Below are 25,238 nucleotides of genomic sequence, written 5' to 3'. Positions count from 1 at the left end.
ATGTATAAGAGTAACTTAATCAGGATTTTATGAAACAGCAAATAAAATAAAAGAGCACAGATTCCTAAATGTGTAAAAGCCCCTTCAGGTTGAAAATTCTTTACATTTGCTTTTTATTATAGTGGCCTATTGTCCTTATTATTTCCTTTTCTCTTGCGCTCTACTAGTGTAACTTGCAATCTGCTTGCACTTTGGTCTAGTAGTAATGTATAAATAATATATGTAATAAAAGTGATATATATTACTGTACTGTATACTGTATATATATAGTGATATGTACAAGAAAAATACAAATACTCAGTTAAGAGGACTGTGCTTGCACGTGGGTTTGTGCTTGAGATGAGCGACTGCTAAAAAACATCTCTGGGAAACTGAAATATGACCTAGCAGCAGACCCAAAGGGGGACATGTGCTACAGCCTTGTCTAATAGCGCATCACAAGCACTTTTTTCTTTTTGTATTTTTTTGCACATTGTACTAGGCTTTGATCAAACATATCAGATATTTAAAAACATATTGGTTCCATGTGTAATTGTCTGGAAGGTCTGAGATCTCTAAAATAAACAGTGAGGTAGTTTGGTGCTCCAAAAACGTCTTTAGCACTTTGTTTCAAACGCAGACACATAAGTGAACCTAACTTCTAGAATCTAGATCATAACACTCAGAATAAAGCTCCTCCCTCCAGTCTCACATATCTTGTAAACACACTAGAGCACATTGTGTCCCTACATGCACGTGGTTCTGACCGGTGCTTGCAAGCTTACAGGCAGCGACAAGAAGATTAGCTCCTTTTTTATGATGAACTATAGCTGTTTATCATGAGAGAATAAATCATCTTATCATGTGCTAATGAAATCAGAGAAGATGTGACAGGAGAATAAAACTTGGAACAAAAGAGCATAAGTCTTTACCAAAGCCTAATTTGTGATCTCCTTTTGATCATCTGTAAAGAAGTCTATAAGCCAATCAACATTACACAAACCTTTGAGCCAACAGAGTGGAATTTAACAATCATTTAATGGGAGTTCATCTAAAACCAAAAATTTCATCATCGTTTACTCATCATCATGTTGTTTCAAACCCGTATGACTTTCTTTCGTCAGCTGAAAACAAAAGAATATGTTAAGATTACCTCAGTCACCATTCACTTTGCTATAAAAGATGCAATAAAAGTGAATGGTGACTGAGATTTTACTGTCTTCCTTAACATCTCCTTTAACGTTCCACAGAAGAAAGAAAGGCGTGTGGAATAACATGAGAATGAGTAAATGACGACAGAATTTTAATTTTGCTGTGAACTATCCTTTAAACCAACAAAAGCATATTCAAGTGACTGATTTCGCCGTGAGAGTGTGTTGGACCTCTACTAACAGGCTAACCATCTTTGTCTGGCAGGACACCTTAAACTATGTAAGTATGAGTCAGCACGCTGATGACCCCATTCCTTTGCAGGCTAGTATTCACTTCCCAAATCTCTGGACTGGAGCCTGGAGAGTGAGCAAAAGCTTGATTATCCTATTTGACCGCAGTAGCGGTTCTAGCTTGTATGGCGCCCTGGGCGAAACCCGCTTCAACACGACCCCAAAGTTGCCGCCCTAAATCTGCCACTGTTTGAACGTATGGTTCTGCAGAATAGTGTTAGAAGAAATATTCATCTGAAATATTCATCTCAAACTCCTCCTAAATGGAAAACTCTTTGGAACATAATTTTAGTACGTACTGTATATTCCAACAGATATTCTAAGACATCATTTGAAAACAAGAATATTTGATTCACACTGGTTGAGGACATTCGTTTTGTATTGTTCCAGCATTTACACTACCAAAACTACTGTTGCTCTTTAGGTAGAAAACAGAACCATTTTTTACAATAAAAATCATGGAAACAAATGTTCCATGCACTCTCATCCCCAGCTACAATGAGGCACATACACATTCTTTTTGAGAGAACAATGAAAAATGTGGGCCTACTAACTGGATGGCAGAGCAAAACTGTGATGGCTTTGTAAATACACGTAATTTCCCCTGGGCACCTCCACTTACTCAGGCTTATAGGCTTTACAAAATACTGAAGAAAGAATAAGGTCTGTCATTTTAGCGTCCGTCTCAAAACAGACTAAAAAAACACGGACCTACAGTAAATGTTCCTATAGAATTGTTACTCGTTATTTTTTATCTTTTTTACATATAACCACATAATGAACATAGAGAAACTTTTTCCAGCTTGTTAATGTGATGAAAGTGTCAGCAAGCATGTTTTAGGCACATGATTGATTTTCATGATAACTGTTAAACTGTCTATCAGGATAAATCTCTTAAAGCAATTGGATAACAGCTGATGAAATTACCAAAGTGTGTTAGTTTACTATTCTGATAAAACTATGCTTTATCATTCTATATCAATATCAATTAGAAGTGTAAAAAAAGGAAGTAGACAAGACATATCTGTACAATAAATTCATCATAAACTGAGAGAAAAACTGAGGAGAAAAAAAAAACAAGCCAAGAAATGCTATGACCATCTATATCCCATTTCAGATTTGTTGCCTTTGGACAGTAATTGCTAATTGTCTGATTACATATACGGTTAAGTGTTCAGCCTATTTTCACTAAGTGCTCACTGTGAAGTTTCGAAGAGAGAGAGCAGAGGAGAAGCATTTCATCAATATATTTATCTAGATATTTCCTTTCTATTATCCCAAGGAATTTAGATAGCTAACAAGGAATGCAAAGTTTAGTCATGGAGCCTGTGTTTGGTCTGGAAAAAAAGAAGGGTTTGTTGAGATACAAAAGGTACTTTTCTAAAAATCACATTGAAAAAGTTTGCAGCTGTCTCTGTCAGTTCTAGTAAGTAGTAAATAAAGTCTTGCTTTCATGGTATTCTGAATAAAAAAATAAAAAATAAAGTCAGAGATTCTAATTCCAAATCTGGTTTTGGAAAAAAGAATTTTCACATTGTGATTTCAAGGCCTTAAAAAGTAATGGAAATTTTACAAAGCCAAGGAAAATTTTATAATGGATATATATTTTACTCTCATAGCTCCAGAAATAGCTCTAATCTTAAATCTCTATTAAATGATAGAAAATAAAAAACATTATAATTCAGTACTATGAATTACTAGTAAAATCATAGAAATGTAATGGTAACAAGTGGTTTATGCCAGTCAGATTGTATCCACTTGTACTATATTTAAAAAAGAAAATAGCAATAGAGATTAATAATAAGATATTAAAAAATATCTGCTTGACTGAAATACAGATACATTTCATTTTCATACTGAATATGTTGACATTCCCCCACATTAAACGAATTGCTGATGCCCCAGTTAAGGAATATTTATATTAAATGATTACACCAAGGTCATCAAGAAACCATCCCTTTCATAGGTTACAACATAACCCAGATATTCTCTATGACATTCAGGTTGCCTACATATTCTTGTTAAAGTGAGACACTAGAAAAATGGAACAGGTTCTTCTCCTCTATACCCTGATCTTCTCATAACATATACTGTAGCAGGTTGGTTACATTGACCTTTTCAGTCAGAGTTTTAAACCTCATGAAATTTCCTTTGGTTTGCATGTAATGGTTATGAATTGTATCATTTTCTGTGCATGCTGGTCTCAGCGATGACCACATTTACAACTGAAAGCATTCTTCAGTCTTCCACTATCCTGTTCCTCAGCAGAACAATAAGTTATGTTCATTCCTTAGTTTGATTTCCTCTAGGCTATTTGGTAAAAAATAAATAAAGAAATAAAGAAAATTTTGAATTCCTAAACTGTTCATCCTGGTTATCTAGTAGACAGTGGCAGTTCTGGCTTACTTGGTGTCCTAGGCGAGATCCGACGTGGCGCCCCCTTAACTTCCCAACTCCTACCCCTATGATATTAACAACTTTTTTCAGAACTATTCTGTAACACAATATATATAAAAGTGTTACTTCACCCAAAAATGAAAATTCTATCATCATTTAATCACCCTCATGACATCCCAGATGTGTATGACTTTCTTTCTTCTGCTGAACACAAATGAAAACATATTTAGAAAAATATCTCAGATTTGTAGGTCCATACAATGCAAGTAAATGTTGGTTAGAACTTTGAAGCTACAAAAATCACATAAAGGTAGCATAAAAGTAGTCCATATGACTCCAGTGGTTAAATCCATGTCTTCAGCAGCGATATAATAGGTGTGGGTGAGAAACAGATGAATATTTAAGTAATTTTTTTAGTGTATATCTCTACTTTCACATCTTAAAGTCACATGTTATGCCTATTTAGTTTCACTTTCAGATCTGAAAGTTTAAGTGAAGATTTAGAGTAAAAAGGGATTATCGATCTATTTCTCACCCACACATATCATGTCACTTCTAAAGACATAGATTTAACCACTGGAGTCTTATGAATTACCTTTATGCTGCCTTTATGTGCTTTTTGGTGCTTCAAGGTTCTATTTTTAATTGATGCAAAATCATCAATGACTGTCAAATCTGCCAAGCAATCACATGGTTGATACTTATTTTCTCAAGACCACTGAGTCGATCCTGTGTCACGGTGTAACAATACTGTTGATTATGGTTATCTTATGTTTATTCAGAATGTAAGAATGCATTATGAACATCTATAATCCTAAAAAATGTAGAGCCTTTTAGGCTGAGTAGCCTGTCAGAAACAACTCGGGGCACCTTTCCCCCATCGCGATCTTGCGAGCTCTGTGTAGGGTGGCATGATTTGGGGCACCTCTCTCCCATCGTTCTTGCGAGCTCGGGGCGGGGTGGCACGATTTGGGGCACCTTTCTCCCATCGCGATCTTGCGAGCTCTGTGCAGGGGCGATCGATCAGGTACCCTGTCCTGCCACCCCAGAGAGCGTTGCCGCCCTTGACGCCTGCCTATATCGCCTATGCCAGGATTCGCTACTGCTAGTAGAATATTTATTTCCCTACATTAAAGGTAACATGTAGAACACTAATCCACAAGGTTATCATATGATTTTGAATCATGATTATTTAGGACGATCATATGATGTTATTTACTCCCATAAAACAATTGTATTATTACTTCATATATTTCAATTTTCAGTGTAGCACAAAATTCTTTTGAAAGCACTATGATAGCTGGAGTCTTGTCGATATATCACTGCTCCCCTAGTGTTCATGTGAGAAGTGTGCCCTTTTCCAGATTTGGGCCAGTTTTTCATTTTTGCAACTGAACCATGTCCATGATGTATTTGTTCGGACTGTTAGCAGCCATTTAAACTGGATAGTTATGCAAGATACTCTAATAAATCTTAAGAGGCCCTATTATTTTATGTATTAATTTATGAATACATGTTAACATGTGTAAGCTCATAATTAAATCCACCAACATCAACATTACTAATTTTGAGTAGTCATTTATACATATGTTGCCACAATCTTATAATTTGTATTATGATATTAATATGTATACTACTACTAATAATAATAATGAATAGATAATATTATAATTTGTCCCTTTTCCTAACTCAGTGAGATCTCAAATGTAATCTCAAACAGCAATAGGTGTGCAAATGCTTCCCTAGTTGTGTGAGTATTGCTTTATTTTGTTTAGTGGAATGTGAAAAGCAACTGACTCTTAATAAGATCATAACTTTGCCTGAGAATTGTAAAGTAAGGCAAGTGTTATAGCAAATTATAGCATACAATTTGCCCAGCAGAAATACATTTAAAAAGGTTTAAAACAAATACAAAGACAAATTGCAATGTTAACTTTAAAGAACCCTGAAGGTCTTAAAGGGATAATTCATCCAAAAATCATTTACTCACCCTCATGCCATCACAGATGTGACTTTCTTTCATCTGCTGATCTCAAATGGAGATTTTTATAAGAATTTCTCAGCTCTTTTGGTCCATACATTTCAAGTGAATGGGTCCCAAAATTCTGAAGCTCAAAAAATCACATAGGTCATCATAAAAGTAATCCAAACGACTCCAGTGGTTAAATCAATGTCTTCCTAAGAAACAGATCACTTTCACATTCTTCTTTTTGTGTTTTTAGTAATTCATGTTCTTCATGCATATCGTCCCCAACTGGGCAGGGAGAAGAATTTCTAGCAAAAATGGACTTAAATATTGATCTGTTTCTCACCCACACCTATCAGATCACTTCTGAAAACATGGTTTAAAAGATAGATAGTCGTATGGATTACTTGTATGCTCCCTTTATGTGCTTTTTTGAGCATCCTAATTTTGACACCCATTCACTTTCATTGTATGGACCCACAGAGATGAAATATTCTTCTAAAAATCTTCAGTTATGATCTGCAGAAGAAATAAAAGATCCACACATCTGGGATGGCATGAGGGTGAGTAAATGATGAGAGAATTTCAATTTTGGGTGAACTATACCTTTAAGACTGCAGTGATATTTATTTATCTTCGTAATTGCAGATCACATGTTATACTTTTGTACCTGATGCTTCCCTATTTTTCTCATGTTCATTCCTCAATATATGTCTGCACATTTGTATTTGTATTTTTTTGGCAATAAAAAAATGTTATTTTATCCCAATAGAAATGAAACCACTGGAGCCACCAGGGGTCAGTGTAACATTGGCATCAGTAGAGCGGAAGTGGAGCTGTTCTTTCTAAAGCGGGATCAGGAAGCCGCGCTGCTCTGTGATTTATTTTGGGCGCACAGTGAGTCTGTGAGCATTGCGGGACCTCTGGATAAGAATTGAAACCTCTCAATGATAGAGTGAAGGTATGTTGTGAACTAAAGTGTAACCATAAGTTTGCTTACTATCCAGGCAATCATATATACTGAACAATTTATGTTATATTTAAAAGTAATTGTGCATCGAGTCAGGCTTCCTAAGCAACCAATTGGCCCGGTTGCTAGAGAGGGTAGAGTCACGTTGGGTTAACCTCCTTGTGGTCGCTATAATATGGCTCGCTCATGGTGAGTTGTGCATGGATGCCACAGAGAATAGGGTGAAGCCTCCACACGCGCTATGTCTCTACAGTAACTCACTCAACAAGCCACGTGATAAGATGCACGGATTGATGATCTCAGACGCTGAGGCAACTGAGATTCCTCCTCTGCTACCCGGACTGAGGCGAGTCACTACACCACCATGAGGACCTAGAGCGCACTGGGAAATGGGCATTCCAAATTGGGGAGAAAAAAAAAAGTAATTGTGCAGATTGTAGTGGCATGTGTCTGCAGTCGTGTGGCGATGAGCGTGTACGACACGCTGAAATGAGGCGGGACGTCAAAAAACATCAAATTTCATAAAACTTCAATTTTGTCGATTGAGTAATTTCACATGCAAAATTTATTAATCACTATTTACTTCTCCGTCACAATTCTTTGATGCTTTTAAATGTATTCATACTATTTACGTGTTTTTCGCTTGCAAAATTTTTCACTTTTCGTTTCGCATTTATTTACCTCCACTCCCCCTCAATACATCAGTCAATACATCAAGTCCTCCCCGCCCCCCAAAAGTGCACCACATCATTTTTCTGGCTGGACTATTTTTTGGCAAATAAGCTTATTTACTGGGCTGGCAAATTATTTTGTGCATAAACAGTGCAGCAGCTATTTTTTTATTTAGCATTTCAACAATAGCTGTGACTTATAAAAAGCAAAAAAATCTGCCATTGAAAAATAAAATGTGCTATTCTCAAACTTTTTTTTTTTTTTTTATCTTTCTTTTGATGAATTTGTAGACTATTAGTTTTGAGGTGCCAATGAACCATGTTTGCTGATCTTCCTTGTTCTGTTTGTTTCCCTCTTTAAGCCTTTGAAAATAGTCGACTTGGATCACATTCACAGCACCCTCAATAACACAGATCAACAATGTCCTCGACATCACAAAAACACAAGGACTTCGTGGCAGAGCCCATGGGGGAGAAGTCTGTGATGGCACTAGCAGGAATTGGTGAAGTTCTAGGAAAGAGATTGGAAGAGAAGGGCTTTGACAAGGTAAGATGAACAGAAATGGTCTATGTATTCTGTAGTCAACCTTGGTTTTGAGTTGTTGGTGTTGTGTGATTGAAACCTTTTCTTTCACTTTCATTTTTCTTCCCATAGGCATATGTTGTTCTAGGACAGTTCCTGGTACTGAAGAAAGATGAGGAGCTGTTTCGGGAATGGTTAAAGGATACATGTGGAGCAAATACCAAACAGCAAGGCGACTGTTATAGCTGCCTGCGCGAGTGGTGCGACTCTTTCCTGTAGTTTTTTTTTTTTGCTGTTGTATCTTCAGAATTTTTCTCCCCTTGTATGTCGAATACATTTACCTCACTTTATCAAACTGACTGTTTGGACATTGTTTGGATGTACCAATACTAACATTTTAGCCCAGAATTGAACATTGTTATATCACTTTAGATGTGGACACTTATAAGATCACCGCTCCTTTTGTGTGTTGTTCAAAGCATCATTCAATGTTGCGCACTGGATGTTTAGTGTGGAGGGGATTGGTTTAGTTTTTGACACAAGATTAATTTTAATTGTTCTGTATTTGAGCATCAACAAAACAAAATCCCTTTGCCATGTGCGATTCAGTTCAAAGGCTGCACATATTTGTATGCACCAGTAGTGCAAACACACTGATAACATTTTCCTGGTAGCCTGCCTTCTGTTTATTTTAATGATGTTTAAAGGTTTTCATTGAAAACGGCCAAATTGTATCAATGCTAAAAAGCTTTTAAAGTTTTAAGTTTGTCACTGTTTTTTTTAACATCTATTACCTTAAGGATAACATGCATAATGGTATCATATGGTTTTATGTCCCCAACCCCCAAATTGTCTTTCACTAAATTAAAATGCCTTAATGAAATTATGGATTTGTTTTTAATGCATGTGTACTTCAAAATGAGTAGACCTGTGATTAAGAGTGTAGCCTTTTCACTGACACTGTAGATGATGACATTTGCTGCTCTCAGATGTTTTAAGTTGCTTCATGGATAGTCTGTGAAAAACACGACATATTTTTTGTATGTCTTTAAAATGTATGGAGCAATTTTTGAACCTTTGTGTTTTGGATTTTAATTCTTTTGAAATAAAATATAGGTGTAATAACAGGGAGTGGTGTTTGGGTTTGGGATGAAAAGCAATATTAATCTAGCTCACCCTAAGTGAAATCATGGAACAAGCTGCAGAAGATGCATTTATTTGAACTTTGGTGTATGTTAAACACTTGCAAAATGCCTACACCAACCCACCCCCATGCAAAAGTCTTACACAAGTGTGTTGTGTTTTACCATTTTTATTCATACCGTCATTGGATTCTGTCTGCGGTATTTTAACCCATCACTTGGGACCACAAAATGCTGTTTTGACATTATTCTCCAATAATTCATTCTTCATGCAAACAACTCTAATTTCAAACCCTTAGAGATTAGATACCACAGCTCAGAAAAATTTGTTCAGAGGACATAATTTTCCTTGAACAAACCCCTTCAGGAGTATTTTATACTGGTGGTGTTTGTGTGTATGTATTAGAAGTCTCACTTTCTCACATTGATCTAAACTTTAATAGCTCTACCATTTAACCAGACATGCCTACCAGCATATATAGCAACCTCAAATGAAACATTAAAATGTAATAATAATATATATACATACAGAATCACTGTATTATGCTGTGGAAAGAACTCCATATCATAAAGACTTTTTGAATATAATACAATTTCAAATCATTTAAACATCCAGACCCACACCTGCTTCCTTTTGATTGATTAAAAAACTGTGATTGCATATGTGTCATTCTAGCTGATCAGTTTGAATCAATCTTATATTTATTTTTCACCTGTGTGACCTTAAAGGAAAGGCTTCCCATAAACAGGAGAATAACAATGAACATCCTCGCAAACATGATTTTGTAAATTTTCAGCTTCTGCACTGACAGTTAATGAAATTTAGTATCCATTTCCTTGCATTCTATTGAACCATATGTTTTTATGTTGTGTATGGTCAAGTGTTGTGTTGTGTGATGTGCATACACAGATCGTTATTATCTAAATGAGAATAATCCTGTTCTTCCTGTGTCCTGCTTAGAGAAGAGCACAAAAGAACTTTTTCTCCCTGAACGGGTTTTCTGAAGTGGGCACAGGGGTGATGAGAGGGTCCTCACATGCATGGGCATCACAGTAGGCCATCAAGTCTGCTGCTGCCTTAGAAACCTAAGATGCAGGACAGATTGTCAGTGTTTACATTGATTTAGATTTAGCTGAGGATAATGATCTTCAATTTTGAGTCAAGTCTGAATTTGTTATTTGGGAATTTGTTCCACTGTCTTGTTAAATAGAAATACAGACTGAGCTTTGTCGATGTCATCGATCTTTATCTGGAATAATTAAATAGAAATTTAAAGGAATAGTTCACTTACATAATTTACTCACTCTTATGCCATCCCAGATGTGTGACTTTCTTTTTTCTGCAGAACACAAACATAGATTTTTAGAAAAATATTTCACGTCTCCAGTGGTTTAATTCATGTCTTTAGAAGCAATGAAATAGGTGTGGGTGAGAAAACAGTTTATTTTTTACTATAAATCTCTACTTTCACATCCACATTATTCTTTTGTTTTTGCCGATTTGCATTCTTCGTGCATATCGCCACCTACTGGGCAGGGAGAATTTATAGTAAAAAAAAAAAGGACTAAAATATTGATCTGTATCTCACCCACACCTATAATATCGCTTCAGAAGACATGGATTAAGCCACTGGAGTCTTACGGATTACTTTCATGCTTCCTTTATGTGCTTTTTGGAGCTTCAAAGTTCTAGTCACTATTCACTTGCATTGAATGGACCAACAGAGCTGAAATATTCTTCTAAAAATCTTTGTTTGTGTTCAGCAGAAGAAAGAAAGTCATTTACATCTGGGATGGTATGAGGGTGAGTACATTTTAAAACTTGAAAGGGAAATTTCACCCAAAAATGATTAGGTGAAAAGAAATAATTCTGTCATCCTTTACTAACCCTCATGATGGTGACTTTGTTTCTTCCATGTAACACAAAAGTAAATGTCAGGCAGAATATTAGGAACTGACAGCCTCAGTCACCATTCACATTAATTGAAAAAAGATGCAATGAAATTGATTAGTGACTGAGGCTAGAATTCTACCAAGATCTCTTTTTTTCTATGAAAGAACAAAAGTCATACGAGTTTGGAACAACATGAGGGTGAGTAAATGATTGATGTGGAAAATCCCTTTAAATTTTATGAAAGTAAGTCTAAATTCATAATCTGAGAAATTGTTGCATTGTTTACTTATATGATAATACAGAGAGAGCTTTGTCCTTGACTCTTTATTTTCACTCTTTATGTGTTTTATTTGGAAAATGAATATGCTTACAATGCACTGCTCTATGACTGGACCTTTATTCATTTGCAAGGATGAGGTCAGTACTTAAAAAAAACAAAGTAAGCTGTTGAATGCTTCAAATTGTACTTGTAGGACATATCTTAGCAGAGGGAATGCCGAATTAGGTCATACCCATTAATCTGATTCTATATCTTTGATCACATCTGATACAATTAAGTCTAATGGCTTACTGGCAGATATAATAAGATGAATTCATAGCCAGGCAATGATCATTGATCTGATTCTATTGTGCCACATTTTGCAGTTGTTTTCACACTGCAACTCTCACCTTGATTCTGCAAAAACTGGCTTCAATCTTCAGCTGTTCTACTAGCTTTCTGGCCTGACCGACGCTCATGGTGCTGTTCACAGGGGTGTCTCCTTTCATCCTGCCAAACACACCATTTTTATATTGGGTAAGCTTTTTCTTTGAGAACTATCTAGAATAAAAACCATATTCAAGATCCAGCCAATAAAGGTAACTGATTAATGCCATCTTCCTTAATGATGCTATAAATGTTGATATACTGTTTTTAGGGAATAAATTATGTACAGATTCTACAGGACACAGTCTCTTATGAAAGCCTCTTGCATTCTGAAGCTTTCATGCCCTGTGCTTCCCTTCCTGTCTTTGGTATCATTTACTACTGCTTTGCTAAAAGCTGCTGCCCTAGAAAACCAAAACCTCACCTTGGATTGCAATGATCTGATAGCAATGCATTTCATCATTCTGAAACCTCAATGGATTCACTGTGATTTCATTCATTTCCATTTCATGATTAAACATCATCATGTGCAAATCAGCACAGAGTTATTTATTATCATCTAAAATATCAATATAGCAACCTAATGTGGTCTATAAGTAGTCTTTATTTGAAAAGTATTCAAGAAGTGTATTGTGGCATGCTGCCCTATTTTGCACATAAGATGTGCTCACTGGCAAACTGATCACCACATGAAATTCACCATATTATTTTTTAGCAATAACGTACATAATAACCAGTTTTGAATGTAATGTGATTAAATGTAAACATTTTAGGCATTTGTATATGGGCATCACGTGTTGCCAGAAGGCAAGAAAAAACTAGGCCAGATACTTAAATGACAATCACAGCTGCTCAAACAGATATAAGTAATAATTTGGAAGATCAACTAAATCATTGAACAAAATGTGGTTAAAATAAGCCATGCATCGAAATGAATCAAAGAAAACAAGAGAACATAAAACCAATATGTTGAAAATGGGAGTCAATTGAGAGTAAGAAGCTTAAAAAGACCACAGTGTTGTATTCTTCTATTTCTACCATTCTTTTATTATTATTATTATTATTATTAATCTCTCTCTCCACTTCCCCCCATTTCTCCCTTTTTCTTACCCTTGCTGTATTCCTCTTGTGGCGATATCTCTCCCTCCTCTTCTTTCCTTATTCCTTCTCTCTCTCTATCTGTCTGTGTTGTTGCTTTCAGTGCTGCCGGACCGCACCCTCATAGACAGTGTGGATGCTCCCCAGTTCTGTACAGTCCAGTGCACTGCAATTCTGCTACAATGAACACCAGTCTCTTGTTACATACATAAAACTCCCCTCTGCAGTGAGTGGAATGTGCCAAGCAGAGGGAGGGGGCCCTACTGGAATTGATTTATTTTGTGGGGTGGCTCATACCATTTATGAAGCAGCATGGGGTGAATGAAGGGGGAGGAAAATTTATGGATGAAAATCAATTTATTAAAAACTAAAATCTCACAAAATAGATTTATACTGAAAAGAAAAGAAAAAAAATTACACAGCTTATACCTATATAAATATTTTTTGATAATTGCATGTGCTCTCATGCTGAAGCTGTCAAATCAGTGAGCCTTCCCTCTCACTGCTCTGTTACCATGGGAACTGCTGCAATCTCAGCCTCTTTGTCTTGTACTGTGGCACCATTTTGACTCAGTGGTTCCTCCCACCTTGGTAAAGATCTTATACCTCCCTCCACATCTTTACATCACCCCACCCTCCAACTGCATTCATTCTCACGTTACATTCACACTGTTGCAATCCGTCCCCTAGTATCCTCCTGAGAATTTGGAAAACACTGGTGTGTGAGATGTTTGGTTGAGTAAAGAAAAATTAAGGGGAGATAAATTCTTAATGGTCCTCATCAATCAACCTTAAACATTAGATGTTTTGATATAGATTTGAGGTGAAGCATTTGTTCTATGCAAATGACAAAAGGATCCAAACACCAGCCACAGTATTTATCGTATATAAAATGGTACCTTCTGTAATATTCTTAGGGGCCGTTCACACCAAAATCGTTTCTGTGGTGTTTTTTAATTGTTTTCCTATGCAAACATTCGTACACTAGGGGTTTTCAAGCTGGGGTCCGGGGACCCCCAGGGGGCTGCAAGGGGGTGCTTGGAGGTCAGTGGAAAATTTCTACATTATTACTGATTCATTCTTTCTAAAGACTTGATTGGAAATAATGAAATGAATCCTGATGATCTTATTCTGTTGACAGCCACTACCGTTTTTAACTGTAGGAAATCAAAGAGAAAAAAATCACCCGAAAATATAAATACAAATATATAGGCCCCTATACACATATATTATTTAAATGTTGTTTAAAATTACTCAATTTGATGGAATTGTGTTCCGTAAATCTTTACAAAAAAAGCAGTTTAAGAAAGACGAAAAACAATTAGCCAATTTAATTTCAATAACATTTTACCACACTAAGTATTTTGTTCACACAGTAAAATTGGGTCTTTCTTTATACATGGGGCGTTTGGCCGCATCTCGCTGGTTTTTCAGCGGTTTTTAGACGCCTTTTCAAGTTAAAAACAACTTCAGCTTTTAAAACGCGTCTCGAGACACCTGAGTTCTGTTCTATTCGTTGTCTAGCTTTTTTAAAGCGCAAAAACGCGTTCACTATGAGTAGCTCCTTATTAATAACAACATTTCTTGGAAATACAGGACTGCTTAAACGGAGCCTAATTGTGAAACGCATTCAACGCAGATGAATCGAAACATTTGTACCTCTTGACTTGCCGTATGTGTGTTTTTGTCACACCAGCAGGGGCGCGACTGAGAAACGCAAACACATGTTATTGTGATCTATAGATATTAAACGACAAACATTCACTTTAGTTTTGTTTAAAATATAATTTGGAGATCTGCTTCTCTGTCCAGAAACGCGTGAACTTTATGTCAGGCCAACCCATGAGAGGAAGAGAGAAGAACAGTCGCTGCACAACACTGCGGCTGTTCATCAGTTTGTTTCTGAATTATAAATATTTATTTGCCCATGGCGTATTTTATAAACAAAGATGGTGAGTTGGCAGTTTCTTCCCTCCTAAATAATATGGTGCTGAACTGATAATAACAGCAGTGTAAAAGCAAGATACATGCGAGGACAGGGAGGTATTGCAGTTCAAAGACACTTAAAACGAGTTAACCCCTAACAGTGTTGTTTAGGATACAAACATATGTGTATGGTGAAGTCGTGGGTTTTATTTTGGGATTCAAGAGAATTTCATAGTTTACATGAAATACATAGCCAGCAGCCTAAATGTAAACACCTTTGTGTTTTTCATACTCTTTGTATTGTTTTGCACAGTTGTCAGTGTTCCGCAGTCTGAGCCTGTGATGAATATTGCATTAAAGGGATAGTTTACCCAAAAATAAAAGTTCTCTTAAGAGATCTCATTGCTAGATATTGCAGCTAATGTCTCCCTGTTGTCTTGAAGAATGGCAAAGATCAGGTATACACATTCCCATTATAAAACTGGTATCATTTTAGGGTAGATTCTTTGGAGATATGATTATTAGATCACAAAATATTAAACCAAGTAGCATTCATTTTAAAGAAAGCTGTTTGCACACTTATTAAACAAAACTTTTCATTCGTTCTGGTTGTCAAAACTTAGGAGAAACGTATCCATAGTTCACAAGTCCAATTACTTTTTGGGGCCACTGTAATTACCAGTACACACCATGTAGCATTCATGATATGCACAAACTAATGCAAATCTTGCATTAAAGGTATAGTTCACTCAAAAATACAAATACTCTCAAGAGATCTCATTAATCTGAAGAACACAAATGAAGATTTTTAGATAAATATCTCAGCTCTGTCGGTCCATACAATGCAAGTGAATGGTGACCAGAACTTTGAAGGTCCAAAAAGCACATAAAGACAGCGTAAAAGTAATCCATATGACTCCAGTGGTTTAATCCATGTCTTCAGAAGCGATCCAATCTGTTTTGGGTGAGAACAGACCAAAATGTAACTCCTTTTCACTGTACATCTTGCAGTCTCTAGGCACCATCATGATTTTAAGCTTGATTACACTACCTAGTGCTTGAGGCATGCGCAGAGCGCTAGATGTCACTAGGAATTGTAATCGAACTTAAAATCACGATCACCAAGGAGACTGCTGAAGTCAAAATTTATAGCGAAGTAGGAGTAATATTTTAGTCTGTTCTCACGCTAATCCGATTAGATTGCTTCAAATCGGTTTAGCGTGAGAGTGGATTAAACCACTAGAGTGTTATAATTACTTTTATTCTACCTTTATGTGCTTTTTGGAGCTTCAAAATTTTGGTCTGCACATTTGCATTGCATGGACTTACAGAGCTTATTGTTATTAACATTTTTATTGATTCCATCCACAAAAACCAATAAACACAACATATAATATGGAATCAGTTATATAAATTAAACCCCTCCCCCCGAACCCCCACCCCGAATTTACAGAGCTTAAATATTCTTCTAAAAATCTTTGTTTGTGTTAAGCAGAAGAAAGTCATGCTGGGATGGCATGAGGGTGAGAAAATGATGAGAGAATTTTCATTTTTGGGTGAACAATCCCTTTAATTTTCCTTTATTCAGTAAGCAAAAAATAAATACCCACTAATGAAGTGGTTAGTGCATATACTTGATAAATCCACTGTTTTTAAATGCATTATAATTACTTTGTAATTAAAGCATTCATGAGTATCTCATGTATAATTCTGTTTCTCTTGTTGCTTTTTAGGACGCTGTAGAATTTTATCAAAAATAGCTGAAGAAAAGAAGAAATGCAAATTCATTTTGTCAGTCCAGAATTTGACAAATTATATTCTCAGTCACAGAACTAGGGTCCAAAGTTGACTTCTTTTTATTATTATTATTATTTATTTGCCTTTTATTTTGATTTTGGTCATCTTGACCTTTTAACCCCCTCTATATTCAAACCATTAATTCTCACTAGATAACAAGTTTTAATGTAATGATGCAGGCTGGATTTGTAAGTGAATGGTAGTCTGGGGTTGTCTGAGGTGGTTGTATGAGTGAGGATTGGCAGGGCCCTTTGCCTGCAGTAAAACAGCTGACAGGAAGACACAGTGCTGTGATCAGAGGACCCCAGCCTGGACGTGACGGTAAAAGTTTTGCATCTATGTGTGCTGAAATGGGACCATTACTGCTTTGGCTCCAGGACGTGGCAGCGGTGACCCTGCTGAGGGCTCGCAGGACGCTGCTAAGGGCTGCTATCCTTTTCTGTGTCCTGGTGCTTCTCCTCTGGATCTCCATGTTCCTCTATGGAAGCTTCTATTATTCCTACATGCCCACCGTCAGCTTCTCCACACCACTACACTACTACTACAGGTACAGACACAGCAGTGCTGATGGGAACATTCCTGTCTTGTTTTGACAATGGTCTTGCGCACGACTGAGCTCTTTATTAGTTTTGTCCAGTGAGCAAATACCATCGGAGGCATTAATAGAATCTCTCTATTGCATTTGAAACTGATAATTAAAATCTTGTAACTGCTTCTTGTTGCCTTGTGGTTGATTTCTCTGCTCTGTTCTCTTCTCTTCTATCAGAACAGACTGTGAACCTTCCGATTCAGTCCTTTGTTCTTTCCCCACGGCTAATGTCTCACTCTTGAAGAATGGCAAAGACCAGGTACACATATTCCCATAATAAAACTGGTATCATTTTAGGGTAAAATTCTTTAGAGATATGGTTATTAAATCACAAAATATTAAACCAAGTAGCATTCATTTTAAAGAAAGCTGTTTGCACACTTTTTAAACAAAACTTTTCATTCTTTCTGGTTGTCAAACTTGGGAGAAATGGATTCATAGTTCACAAGTCCAAATACTTTTTGGGGCCACTGTAATTACCAGTACACACCATGTAGCACTCATGCTATGCACAAACTAATGCAAATCTTGCATTATAGGGATAGTTCACCCAAAAATACAAATTCTCTCAATAGATCTCATTGATCTGCAGAACACAAATTAAGATTTTTAGATGAATATTTCAGCTCTGTTGGTCCATACAATGCAAGTGAATGGTGACCAGAACTTTGAAGGTCCAGTGGTTTAATCCATGTCTTCAGAAGCAATCCAATCTGTTTTGGGTGAGAACAGACCAAAATGTAACTCCTTTTTCACTGTACATCTTGTAGTCTCTTGGCACCATCATGATTTTACGCTTGATTACACTCATGCTATGCACAAACTGTCAAGCTTTGCCATGTACAAGCCCAAATAATGCTGCACAAAGAGGATGATAAATAACATTTTCTGACACTTATGTAATTATCATTTGCTGGTTGACTTTAGCATAAAAATGATGATCATCTTTAAAGCTAAATTAATTTGTTTGTGTTTGACAGGTGATGATGTCTGATCAGGCCTACAGGATCTCTTTAGAACTGGAAATGCCTGAATCTCCAGTTAATGAACAGCTCGGGATGTTCATGGTGAAAATGTCCTGCTACACCAGAGATGGGACGGTCATCTCCTCTGTGGTTCGCTCAGTGAGTGAAGAAGAATCCCTCAGAACTCCCTGTCGTTTATTCTGTGTGGAAAATTAATGGCTGATGGATGATTTGTCAGATTTAGTGAGTCAGTTTTTGCTAAACATAACAGCCGCTTTCTGTGTGACAATTTAAACAACTTTACTGAGTTTTAACAGAAGAATTAATGTAAGTGCTTTTATAAAATTAGAAGCTTCACATTTCTGCCTTTAAACCCTCCAAAAATTGGCCCCATTCACTTCCATTGTAAGTGCCTCACTGTAACCTCCATTTTTTATTCTTTTAAAGAAAAGGCGGGACAAGTCGAAATTTATTTTTGTGGTAATCAACATTATGCCACAAATGCTGCTGACTGAGCTTAACTTGTATTGAACCCGGAACATTCCTTTAAAGGTTTGGAGTTGAACATGCCTAACATGTCTGGTCTCTGTTTGTAGGCTGAGAGTTATCTCTTTTCTGTTCATTATAGGAGCATTTCTATTTGTTAGAATCAAATTAGATATTTACCGACACACATCCATCCTTAAATCAACGCTCAATGAATGGACATTTACCTCACATTAGGACTTATTTAGTTGTTCTGTATTTTTTCCCATCAGACGATGCTGCACTACCGTTCTACTCTGCTGCAGACCATGAGCACGTTGCTGTTCTCCCCCCTCCTGGTGACTGGTGTGTCCGAGCAGAAACAGCTCATCGAAGTGGAGCTCTTTCCTGACTTCAAATCAGACCTTGTAAGTTCTCCTTGGAATATCTTACAAGACTGACCACACAGAATTGTGTCATTGTCATAACAAGTGTGTACTTATGAGCCTTGAGATTTTAATATTTGAGTCACAAAGTGATGTGAACACAGGAGTAGACAGATTCACGATTCAGTAAGAACAAATATATAGATTTGATAAAATTCTAAAGTTAGTGAGTAGTGTCTTTTACGTACACAGTGGGGTCCAAAAGTCTTAGACCACTAGTGAAAATCCCAGCTGTATATATAAAAAAATTGTATACAGTGTTGTTGACATATTACGCAGGGATTATATTGATCTGCCCCCACAGTACCAGCCTGCCATTGGTGCTGTGATCGAGATTCAATCCCGCAAGGTCCAGATTTATTCTGCTCAGCTCAGGATACATGCATACTTCACTGGCATTAGGTATTTACCATTGTTTTGGTTTATCTGTTTATGTGGCTGTTGGCCTTTGAGGCATCCATCCTGTAATTTTCCCCATGACCATCCTATCGCAACAGATATCTCCTGTATAATTTCCCTGTGATGTCAGCAATCGTTGGAGTGGCCAGTAACTTCACCTTCCTCAGTGTCATTGTGCTCTTCAGTTACCTGCAGTTCATCTGGGGAGGGCTGTATCCCCCAGAGCAGGTCAGAGTGAGGGTAAGACAGTCTGTATAATGTATTTAAAGGGAGAAAATGACATTTCTGTCATTTACTCTGCCTCATGGTGTTTTGATTATCTTGCGGGACAACAAAATCTCAGTCATCTTTCACTTTCATTGTTTAGAAAAAGATGCAATGAAGGTGAATAGTTACTAAGACTAAACATACTGCCTAAAATCTTTTGTGTTTCATGGAAGAAAGTCATAAAGATTTGGAACAATAAATGATGACATTTCCATCGTATACATTCCAAATGTCTGCTTATTTCTCAATTATGTATTTAGGTAATGATGGGAGACTCAACACGTCTTCAGCAGAGGAGGGAAGAAGCACATAAACGCATGCACTCATCCTCCAGCTCTCCCAGTAAGAACACAGTTCAGTTAAGCCTCACACATACTTTACAAGATCACAGCAACTAAACACATCAATCACTAATGCACACTTCTCCGAATGTTCCCTAGACATGACATATGGAAGAGACACCAGTGGACCAGCAGACCCCTCACAACAACCCAAACAAACAGTTCTGCGAAACAAAGGTAAGTGAGAACGTGGATTTAAAGACAGTGCTGTACATTATTTGCATGACTACTTATGTAAACTGATTTTATTCACAATAAGTGCAGTGATCAACAATGTAAGGGGGAAAACACAAAAAATGAATTGTGCCTATGCATACTGTGTTGAGACTGTACAATATTGATCCCACTCTTTAAAATGCTGAAGGTGTGCTTAACTTCATGATGCATCTGTATTTACAGTATGTGCAGGAATTACTCTTCTCCATCATTTGATTAATAATGGCCTAGTTAAAACTTTTTACATCTATCATTTGGTGAAATATCATTTAATGATCTAGAAAATGTACATAAACATCTCTTTTAAACAAAGTTATGTTTACCATCTGCTTTCCGCAGGCAGTAATAGTGCGACAATAAAGGCTGAAACATACTGTAGGATGCATCTCAATCAGCACCTAATCAGCAGGGCACTGATCAGGAAGTCAGCCATTTCTAGGGCTGTCTCAATAGCAAAATCGTTCCAGTGCACTGACAAATTCCCTCCCTACAAATTCCCAGAATGCACTGTAAAAACCAGGGAGCATCATTGCTCATTTGTTCCCTTACCGGAAACATTGTCACGTCTTCTGAAGTTTTTCATGTCGTTAGAAGACAAGCACAGGTGTACAACTATGAAGTCAAAGTGTTATTTTCTCTTTAAAAGAGTTGTTGTTATAATGTCTTTCATCCATAATTACCATGAAAGTGAAACTTTTAAATATTAGAATTGTTAATACAAGTTTAAAATTACTCTCCTTTATATTGTTATTTCTTTGTTTATGACATTTATTGGTCATAAATACACTATACGTTTGAATATCTACAACTAAAATGCTCGTCAGCGTTGTTGCTGATTAATAATAGCTGCGTTTAAACGTGCAACCTCGTAATCGTGTTGCATGTAATTGAGTTTTAAGTGTCCCAATACTCAGTGGATCAACAACCTTACCAGTGCCCGAATTTGTGTTCATGATATACTGATTGACAACATTGCGAGCTAGGGAGCTGATTGAGTTGCTCTCATACTCTACATAAGTACTTGAACACAAATACGAGTGCTTGGCCACTGCATTGCCAATGCATGGTCCGGTTGAACATGCTTAAAGGGGTAGTTCACCTAAAAATTTTAATTCTCTCATCATTTACTCACCCTCATGCCATCCCAGACGTGAATGACTTTCTTACTTCTGCAGAACACAAACAAAGATTTTGAGAAATATCTCAGCTCTGTTGGTCCATACAATGCAAGTGAATGGTGGCCAGAACTTTGAAGGTCTAAAAAGCACATAAAAGTAATCCATATGACTCCAGTGGTTAACTCCATGTGTTCTAAAGTGATATGACAGGTGTGGGTGAGAAACAGATCAATATTTAAGTCCTTTTTACTATAAAACTCCACTTAAACGTTCACATTCTTCTTCTTTTTTTTTGACGATTCACATTTTTTATGCATATTGCCACATACTGGGCAGAGAGGAGAGTTTATTGTAAAAAAGGACTTAAATATTGATCTGTTCACCCACACCTATCATATCTCTTCTGAAGACATGGATTTAACCACTGTATTATTTTTACACTGCCTTTACAGTATGTCTTTTTTGGAGTTTCTGGTCACCATTCACTTGCATTGTATGGACCAACAGAGCGGAGATATTCTTTTAAAAAACTTTGTTTGTGTTCAGCAGAAGAAATAAAGACACACATCTGGGATGAGATGAGGGTGAGTAATGAAGAGAGAACTATGACTTTTGAGTGAAATATTCCTTTAATGCGCATTTGTGCGTTACCATGGCGGGAACAATATTCAATACACGAGAGCAACAGAGTTACCTTTAAACGTCTTTGCCATTAAAAAGTATGAGTTATTATTAAGGTAAGTTTACTATAAATATATTGACTTCAACTAACTTGCACAGCAATATTCTCTTGAAACTGTTGCTCCGCCATAACAGTTGTTGATTTGAAAGAGAAAACTCACTTTAAAGCGGACAGTTCACACTAATCTAGCAATAATGCCCTTTACGGCAGCATTGAGAATGCAATGCGTATTTGCATTGTGTTAAGAATTGCGGTCGGACAAATTTGAGAGCTACTTACGTTGCATGTTGTGTCTGCGTTCGTGTACTAGCGTAGAGTATGTGTCTGCCTGAATTGTGCCAGGCAAATAGCTCTGACTTTTGTGAATAAGACACAATCTATAATTGGTATAATCTATAATAAGAGCCTCATTTGCATAGTAAGGAGGCATAAATTGCAGCTGGTTAAAATGGACTATTTAGGTTTTTGTGCACAAATGTGGTGCGACTTTTTAGTGAATTTGCCCCTGTGTGTTTATGTAGGTGAGCTGGACACACCTAGTGTGATTGGTACAGATGACCTGAACTACTTGCAGGAGAATGACACTGGTAAAAAAATATAATCTTAAAACATAAAATATGTTCCGGACGAGGTCAATCATCAGTGACCATTGGTTAATGTTGCAATGTCTTTTCCCTTCTCCCCCCCATATCAGTTCAGGACTCGTCTACAGATGAGACTCCCATTTTCCTCGAGGCCCCTCATATTGCAGAGGCCAGTTTGAGTGAGGAGGACCCAGATCATGAGCAGAGGGAAGCTGGAGTGGGGAATGGGACCAAAGAAGTAGGGACAGCCCAGCCGCAATCCTTAGACACCAGCCTTAGACAAAGGCAGGGACACTGGATGAGGCTCTGAGCTCTGAAGCAACCACATACACATGCATTCTGTTACAGTACAGCCTTATGTTACTCATACATGTAGCTTGCACATTCACTGGTTGATGTGCACTGGCAAAAAGTAAATTTGGGATCATTATTTTGCAAGTAACGAGTTTAATCATAAGAATTGTTTGGATGCATTTGGAAACCAGCTTACCTCCTGAAGCTAATGTGAAGCTCAACAAGGGAATTTCCTGCTCTGCTGCTTTTGTTCTCCCTTTTTGAATACTTTATCATGAACTTGAAAATCACCTTTTAAGGATCTGTCATGCCCTGAGTACAGCAGAATATATGCATTTCATCTTAGCCAAACAGCCTCAATCATATAGTCTCAATCTATTCAGATGAAGGCAAACATAAAGGATCTGCAGAAAATGTGATGCTTTAATGTGCATTACTGAGGTCCTCGGTTGTGTCATGATATCTATTTTTGCATGTAAAGCAACTGTGTAAAGTGTTAACTTTAAAGTGGATGTGTGAGACATATCAGCATTGCCATTTTATTAATATTTGCCATCATTCCTTGGTGATAAAATATGCCACTCAAAAGCTTCAATGCAAAAAGTCTAAAATTCAGAAATGTAACTGTTAACACAAAGTTGGACAATGTCACTTACCATTGATATTTGAAAAAAAAAATATTCTTTGGGAAAGTGTTTAAGAAGGAAATGGAAGGACAGGGTGTTTTTATTTAAATATGTATGCAAATTATATAGTGGAATGTGCATTTTTCTCATATCTCACCAATGATATAAATTCTCTAAGAATCTGCTTATAACTTTGAGTACCTCAATATTTTGTTGTGTAAGGAAAAAAGTTCATATTTTGCGTTGTGTCTTTGAGGGCTTTTTTTTTATTTTATGTTTATCTAATAAATCAGACATGAAAACCCATACTTTTCCATTAGTTTCCAACAGGGGGTAGATTCTGGGGGGATGGGAGGGAGATAACCCCCCCCCAATAATCAAAACAAGCAAGTACAGCCCCCGACCCCCTGATGGAAATACTTTGATTTATACTATGATCAATGGAAACATGTAAATGCTTCACATTGTGAACCATTCACCTCACAGATGTCGAAAGCGAATCGTCATGGCTCTGTTCAAGCTGGCAACCTGCAGCTAGTTTTTTTTTTGTGGCCTTTTGTAGACTTTTAATGATAGAGTTAGCATAAAGGAGACAGGAAATAATAGGGGAGAAGAGTGGAAATGGGATCGGGAAAGGACCTCACTCAGGTCACCCGAGATGCATCAGCACCACATGTATTGCACGCTACCCGCTTGGCTACGGCTCTGACACATTGCCATTATTACTGCATTATGTCCCGCATATTTGTCCAGCAACTTTTAACGACCAACTGAACTTGATTGTCATCTAAAATGTAATTTTAGCATCATAATGCAATTTACATTTTCTGAAGAAGCTCAGCAAATGCAATCCGAGGTAAAGAGGGTTAGATTTAAAATGTTTAAAAGTTTTAAAATGTTCAAAAGCTAGTTTTCTGAAAGTGAACTCAGCATTGGACAAATAGTTCTGATTATTTATAGTCTTGAAAAAAAGTATAGAATATTCTGAGAATGTCATTCAGCCGACTTTTTTCATCTGCAAAACGGGGTAAGGCTAATTTAAGTTTGTGTAAATAAAAGGCAAGTATATAGGTCTAAAAATATTATTTTTTCGTTTGGTAATTATTTTTAAATTTAATACTTTATTCGTTTGGTAATTAATTTAATACAGGGAATTTTTCCGGCATTTCTTTCAAAAGTAAGCTAAACAATAATTTTATAGAATTGGGCTACATGTTAGTGTTCTAAAAAGACACACTGAAGCTTTTCTTCTAGTATTGTGTATTTAGTTCACAGAAATAGTGTTTTTTGTATTGTGGGCTAATTCCATGACTGCTGTCTATTATTTTGAATGGTGTGAAAAAGCAACTTTAATAAATAAACGGGTGTCTACCACGATTAAAGTAATCGCAAAGAGTGGCCATTCATTTGTTCTCTGTGCGCTTGTCGATGACAGATTCATGATATGAGATATTTGTGTTGGCACTGCTGGAATGCGTTAATGCCAATTTTCTCGACAAAAAGTGTTTCCAAACCAGTTTTTCGCGACATTTGAAGTATCGACATAGAGTTTATGCACTAGAGTTAAACTGAAAAATATTATGTCGACACTTTTGAAATTTTAGCGATAATTTGCGTTTCCATCAGCTATATTGGTAAACTTTTGATGCGCTACACTTTTTGTCGCAGAAAAACCTTTGGATGGAAAGGTCTTGCACGCCACAATGTTATCATTATCATTAGCCAACGGTAGGCGGCGATGGTTGCTAGTAATACAAACATTCCACCAGAGATTCTAAGAAGAACTATGCGCATG

General features: G+C 36.8%; 3 protein-coding genes across 6 annotated transcripts; 2 read left to right on the top strand and 1 right to left on the bottom strand.

Annotated features, from left to right (window-relative positions):
* The first annotated feature begins 6,595 nt into the window (after window positions 1-6,595).
* banf1 (BAF nuclear assembly factor 1) lies at window positions 6,596-9,096 on the top strand. 2 transcript variants are annotated; one of them, XM_051681449.1, is made up of 3 exons: window positions 6,596-6,745; window positions 7,788-7,972; window positions 8,081-9,096. In XM_051681449.1, the coding sequence occupies exons 2-3, from the start codon at window positions 7,847-7,849 to the stop codon at window positions 8,225-8,227; spliced, it is 273 nt and encodes a 90-aa protein (XP_051537409.1). In that variant the 5' UTR covers window positions 6,596-6,745; window positions 7,788-7,846; the 3' UTR covers window positions 8,228-9,096. The 2 variants fall into 2 exon arrangements, with proteins under 2 accessions (XP_051537409.1, XP_051537410.1); XM_051681450.1 differs by lacking the exon at window positions 6,596-6,745 and adding an exon at window positions 6,789-7,100.
* A 148-nt stretch (window positions 9,097-9,244) lies between these two features.
* Window positions 9,245-12,907, bottom strand: gng3 (guanine nucleotide binding protein (G protein), gamma 3). The gene is made up of 3 exons (XM_051681451.1): window positions 12,741-12,907; window positions 11,654-11,753; window positions 9,245-10,176 (listed from the first exon to the last, which is right to left on the bottom strand). Exons 2-3 carry the CDS (start codon window positions 11,750-11,752, stop codon window positions 10,048-10,050), a joined length of 228 nt encoding a protein of 75 aa, XP_051537411.1. The 5' UTR covers window position 11,753; window positions 12,741-12,907; the 3' UTR covers window positions 9,245-10,047.
* Window positions 12,908-14,435: 1,528 nt separating this feature from the next.
* bscl2 (BSCL2 lipid droplet biogenesis associated, seipin) lies at window positions 14,436-24,810 on the top strand. 3 transcript variants are annotated; one of them, XM_051681500.1, is made up of 11 exons: window positions 14,436-14,680; window positions 16,829-16,998; window positions 17,218-17,299; window positions 18,021-18,164; window positions 18,764-18,898; window positions 19,221-19,318; window positions 19,414-19,555; window positions 19,843-19,924; window positions 20,023-20,100; window positions 22,461-22,526; window positions 22,634-24,810. In XM_051681500.1, exons 1-11 carry the CDS (start codon window positions 14,678-14,680, stop codon window positions 22,831-22,833), a joined length of 1,200 nt encoding a protein of 399 aa, XP_051537460.1. In that variant the 5' UTR covers window positions 14,436-14,677; the 3' UTR covers window positions 22,834-24,810. The 3 variants fall into 3 exon arrangements, with proteins under 3 accessions (XP_051537460.1, XP_051537459.1, XP_051537458.1); XM_051681499.1 differs by having other exon boundaries at window positions 16,388-16,998; XM_051681498.1 differs by having other exon boundaries at window positions 14,436-16,998.
* The last annotated feature ends 428 nt before the right edge of the window (window positions 24,811-25,238 follow it).

The sequence above is a fragment of the Myxocyprinus asiaticus genome, chromosome 40, assembly GCF_019703515.2.
Source record: "Myxocyprinus asiaticus isolate MX2 ecotype Aquarium Trade chromosome 40, UBuf_Myxa_2, whole genome shotgun sequence".
Lineage (NCBI taxonomy): Eukaryota > Metazoa > Chordata > Actinopteri > Cypriniformes > Catostomidae > Myxocyprinus > Myxocyprinus asiaticus.
Note: the sequence above shows the minus strand (reverse complement) of the source record. Positions and strands in the feature narration are given on the sequence as shown.

Bases quoted from the DNA above. Each gene is read 5' to 3' on its own strand.
- gng3 (XM_051681451.1), bottom strand. From the start codon at position 11,752: ATGAAAGGAGACACCCCTGTGAACAGCACCATGAGCGTCGGTCAGGCC. The intron at 10,177-11,653 runs GTGAGAGTTGCA...CCTGCATCTTAG, and splicing joins CCAGTTTTTGCAGAATCAAG to GTTTCTAAGGCAGCAGCAGA.
- banf1 (XM_051681449.1), top strand. From the start codon at position 7,847: ATGTCCTCGACATCACAAAAACACAAGGACTTCGTGGCAGAGCCCATG. The intron at 7,973-8,080 runs GTAAGATGAACA...TTCTTCCCATAG, and splicing joins AAGAGAAGGGCTTTGACAAG to GCATATGTTGTTCTAGGACA.
- bscl2 (XM_051681499.1), top strand. From the start codon at position 16,679: ATGAGTGAGGATTGGCAGGGCCCTTTGCCTGCAGTAAAACAGCTGACA. The intron at 17,300-18,020 runs GTACACATATTC...TGTGTTTGACAG, and splicing joins TGAAGAATGGCAAAGACCAG to GTGATGATGTCTGATCAGGC. The intron at 18,899-19,220 runs GTAAGTTCTCCT...CTGCCCCCACAG, and splicing joins CTGACTTCAAATCAGACCTT to TACCAGCCTGCCATTGGTGC.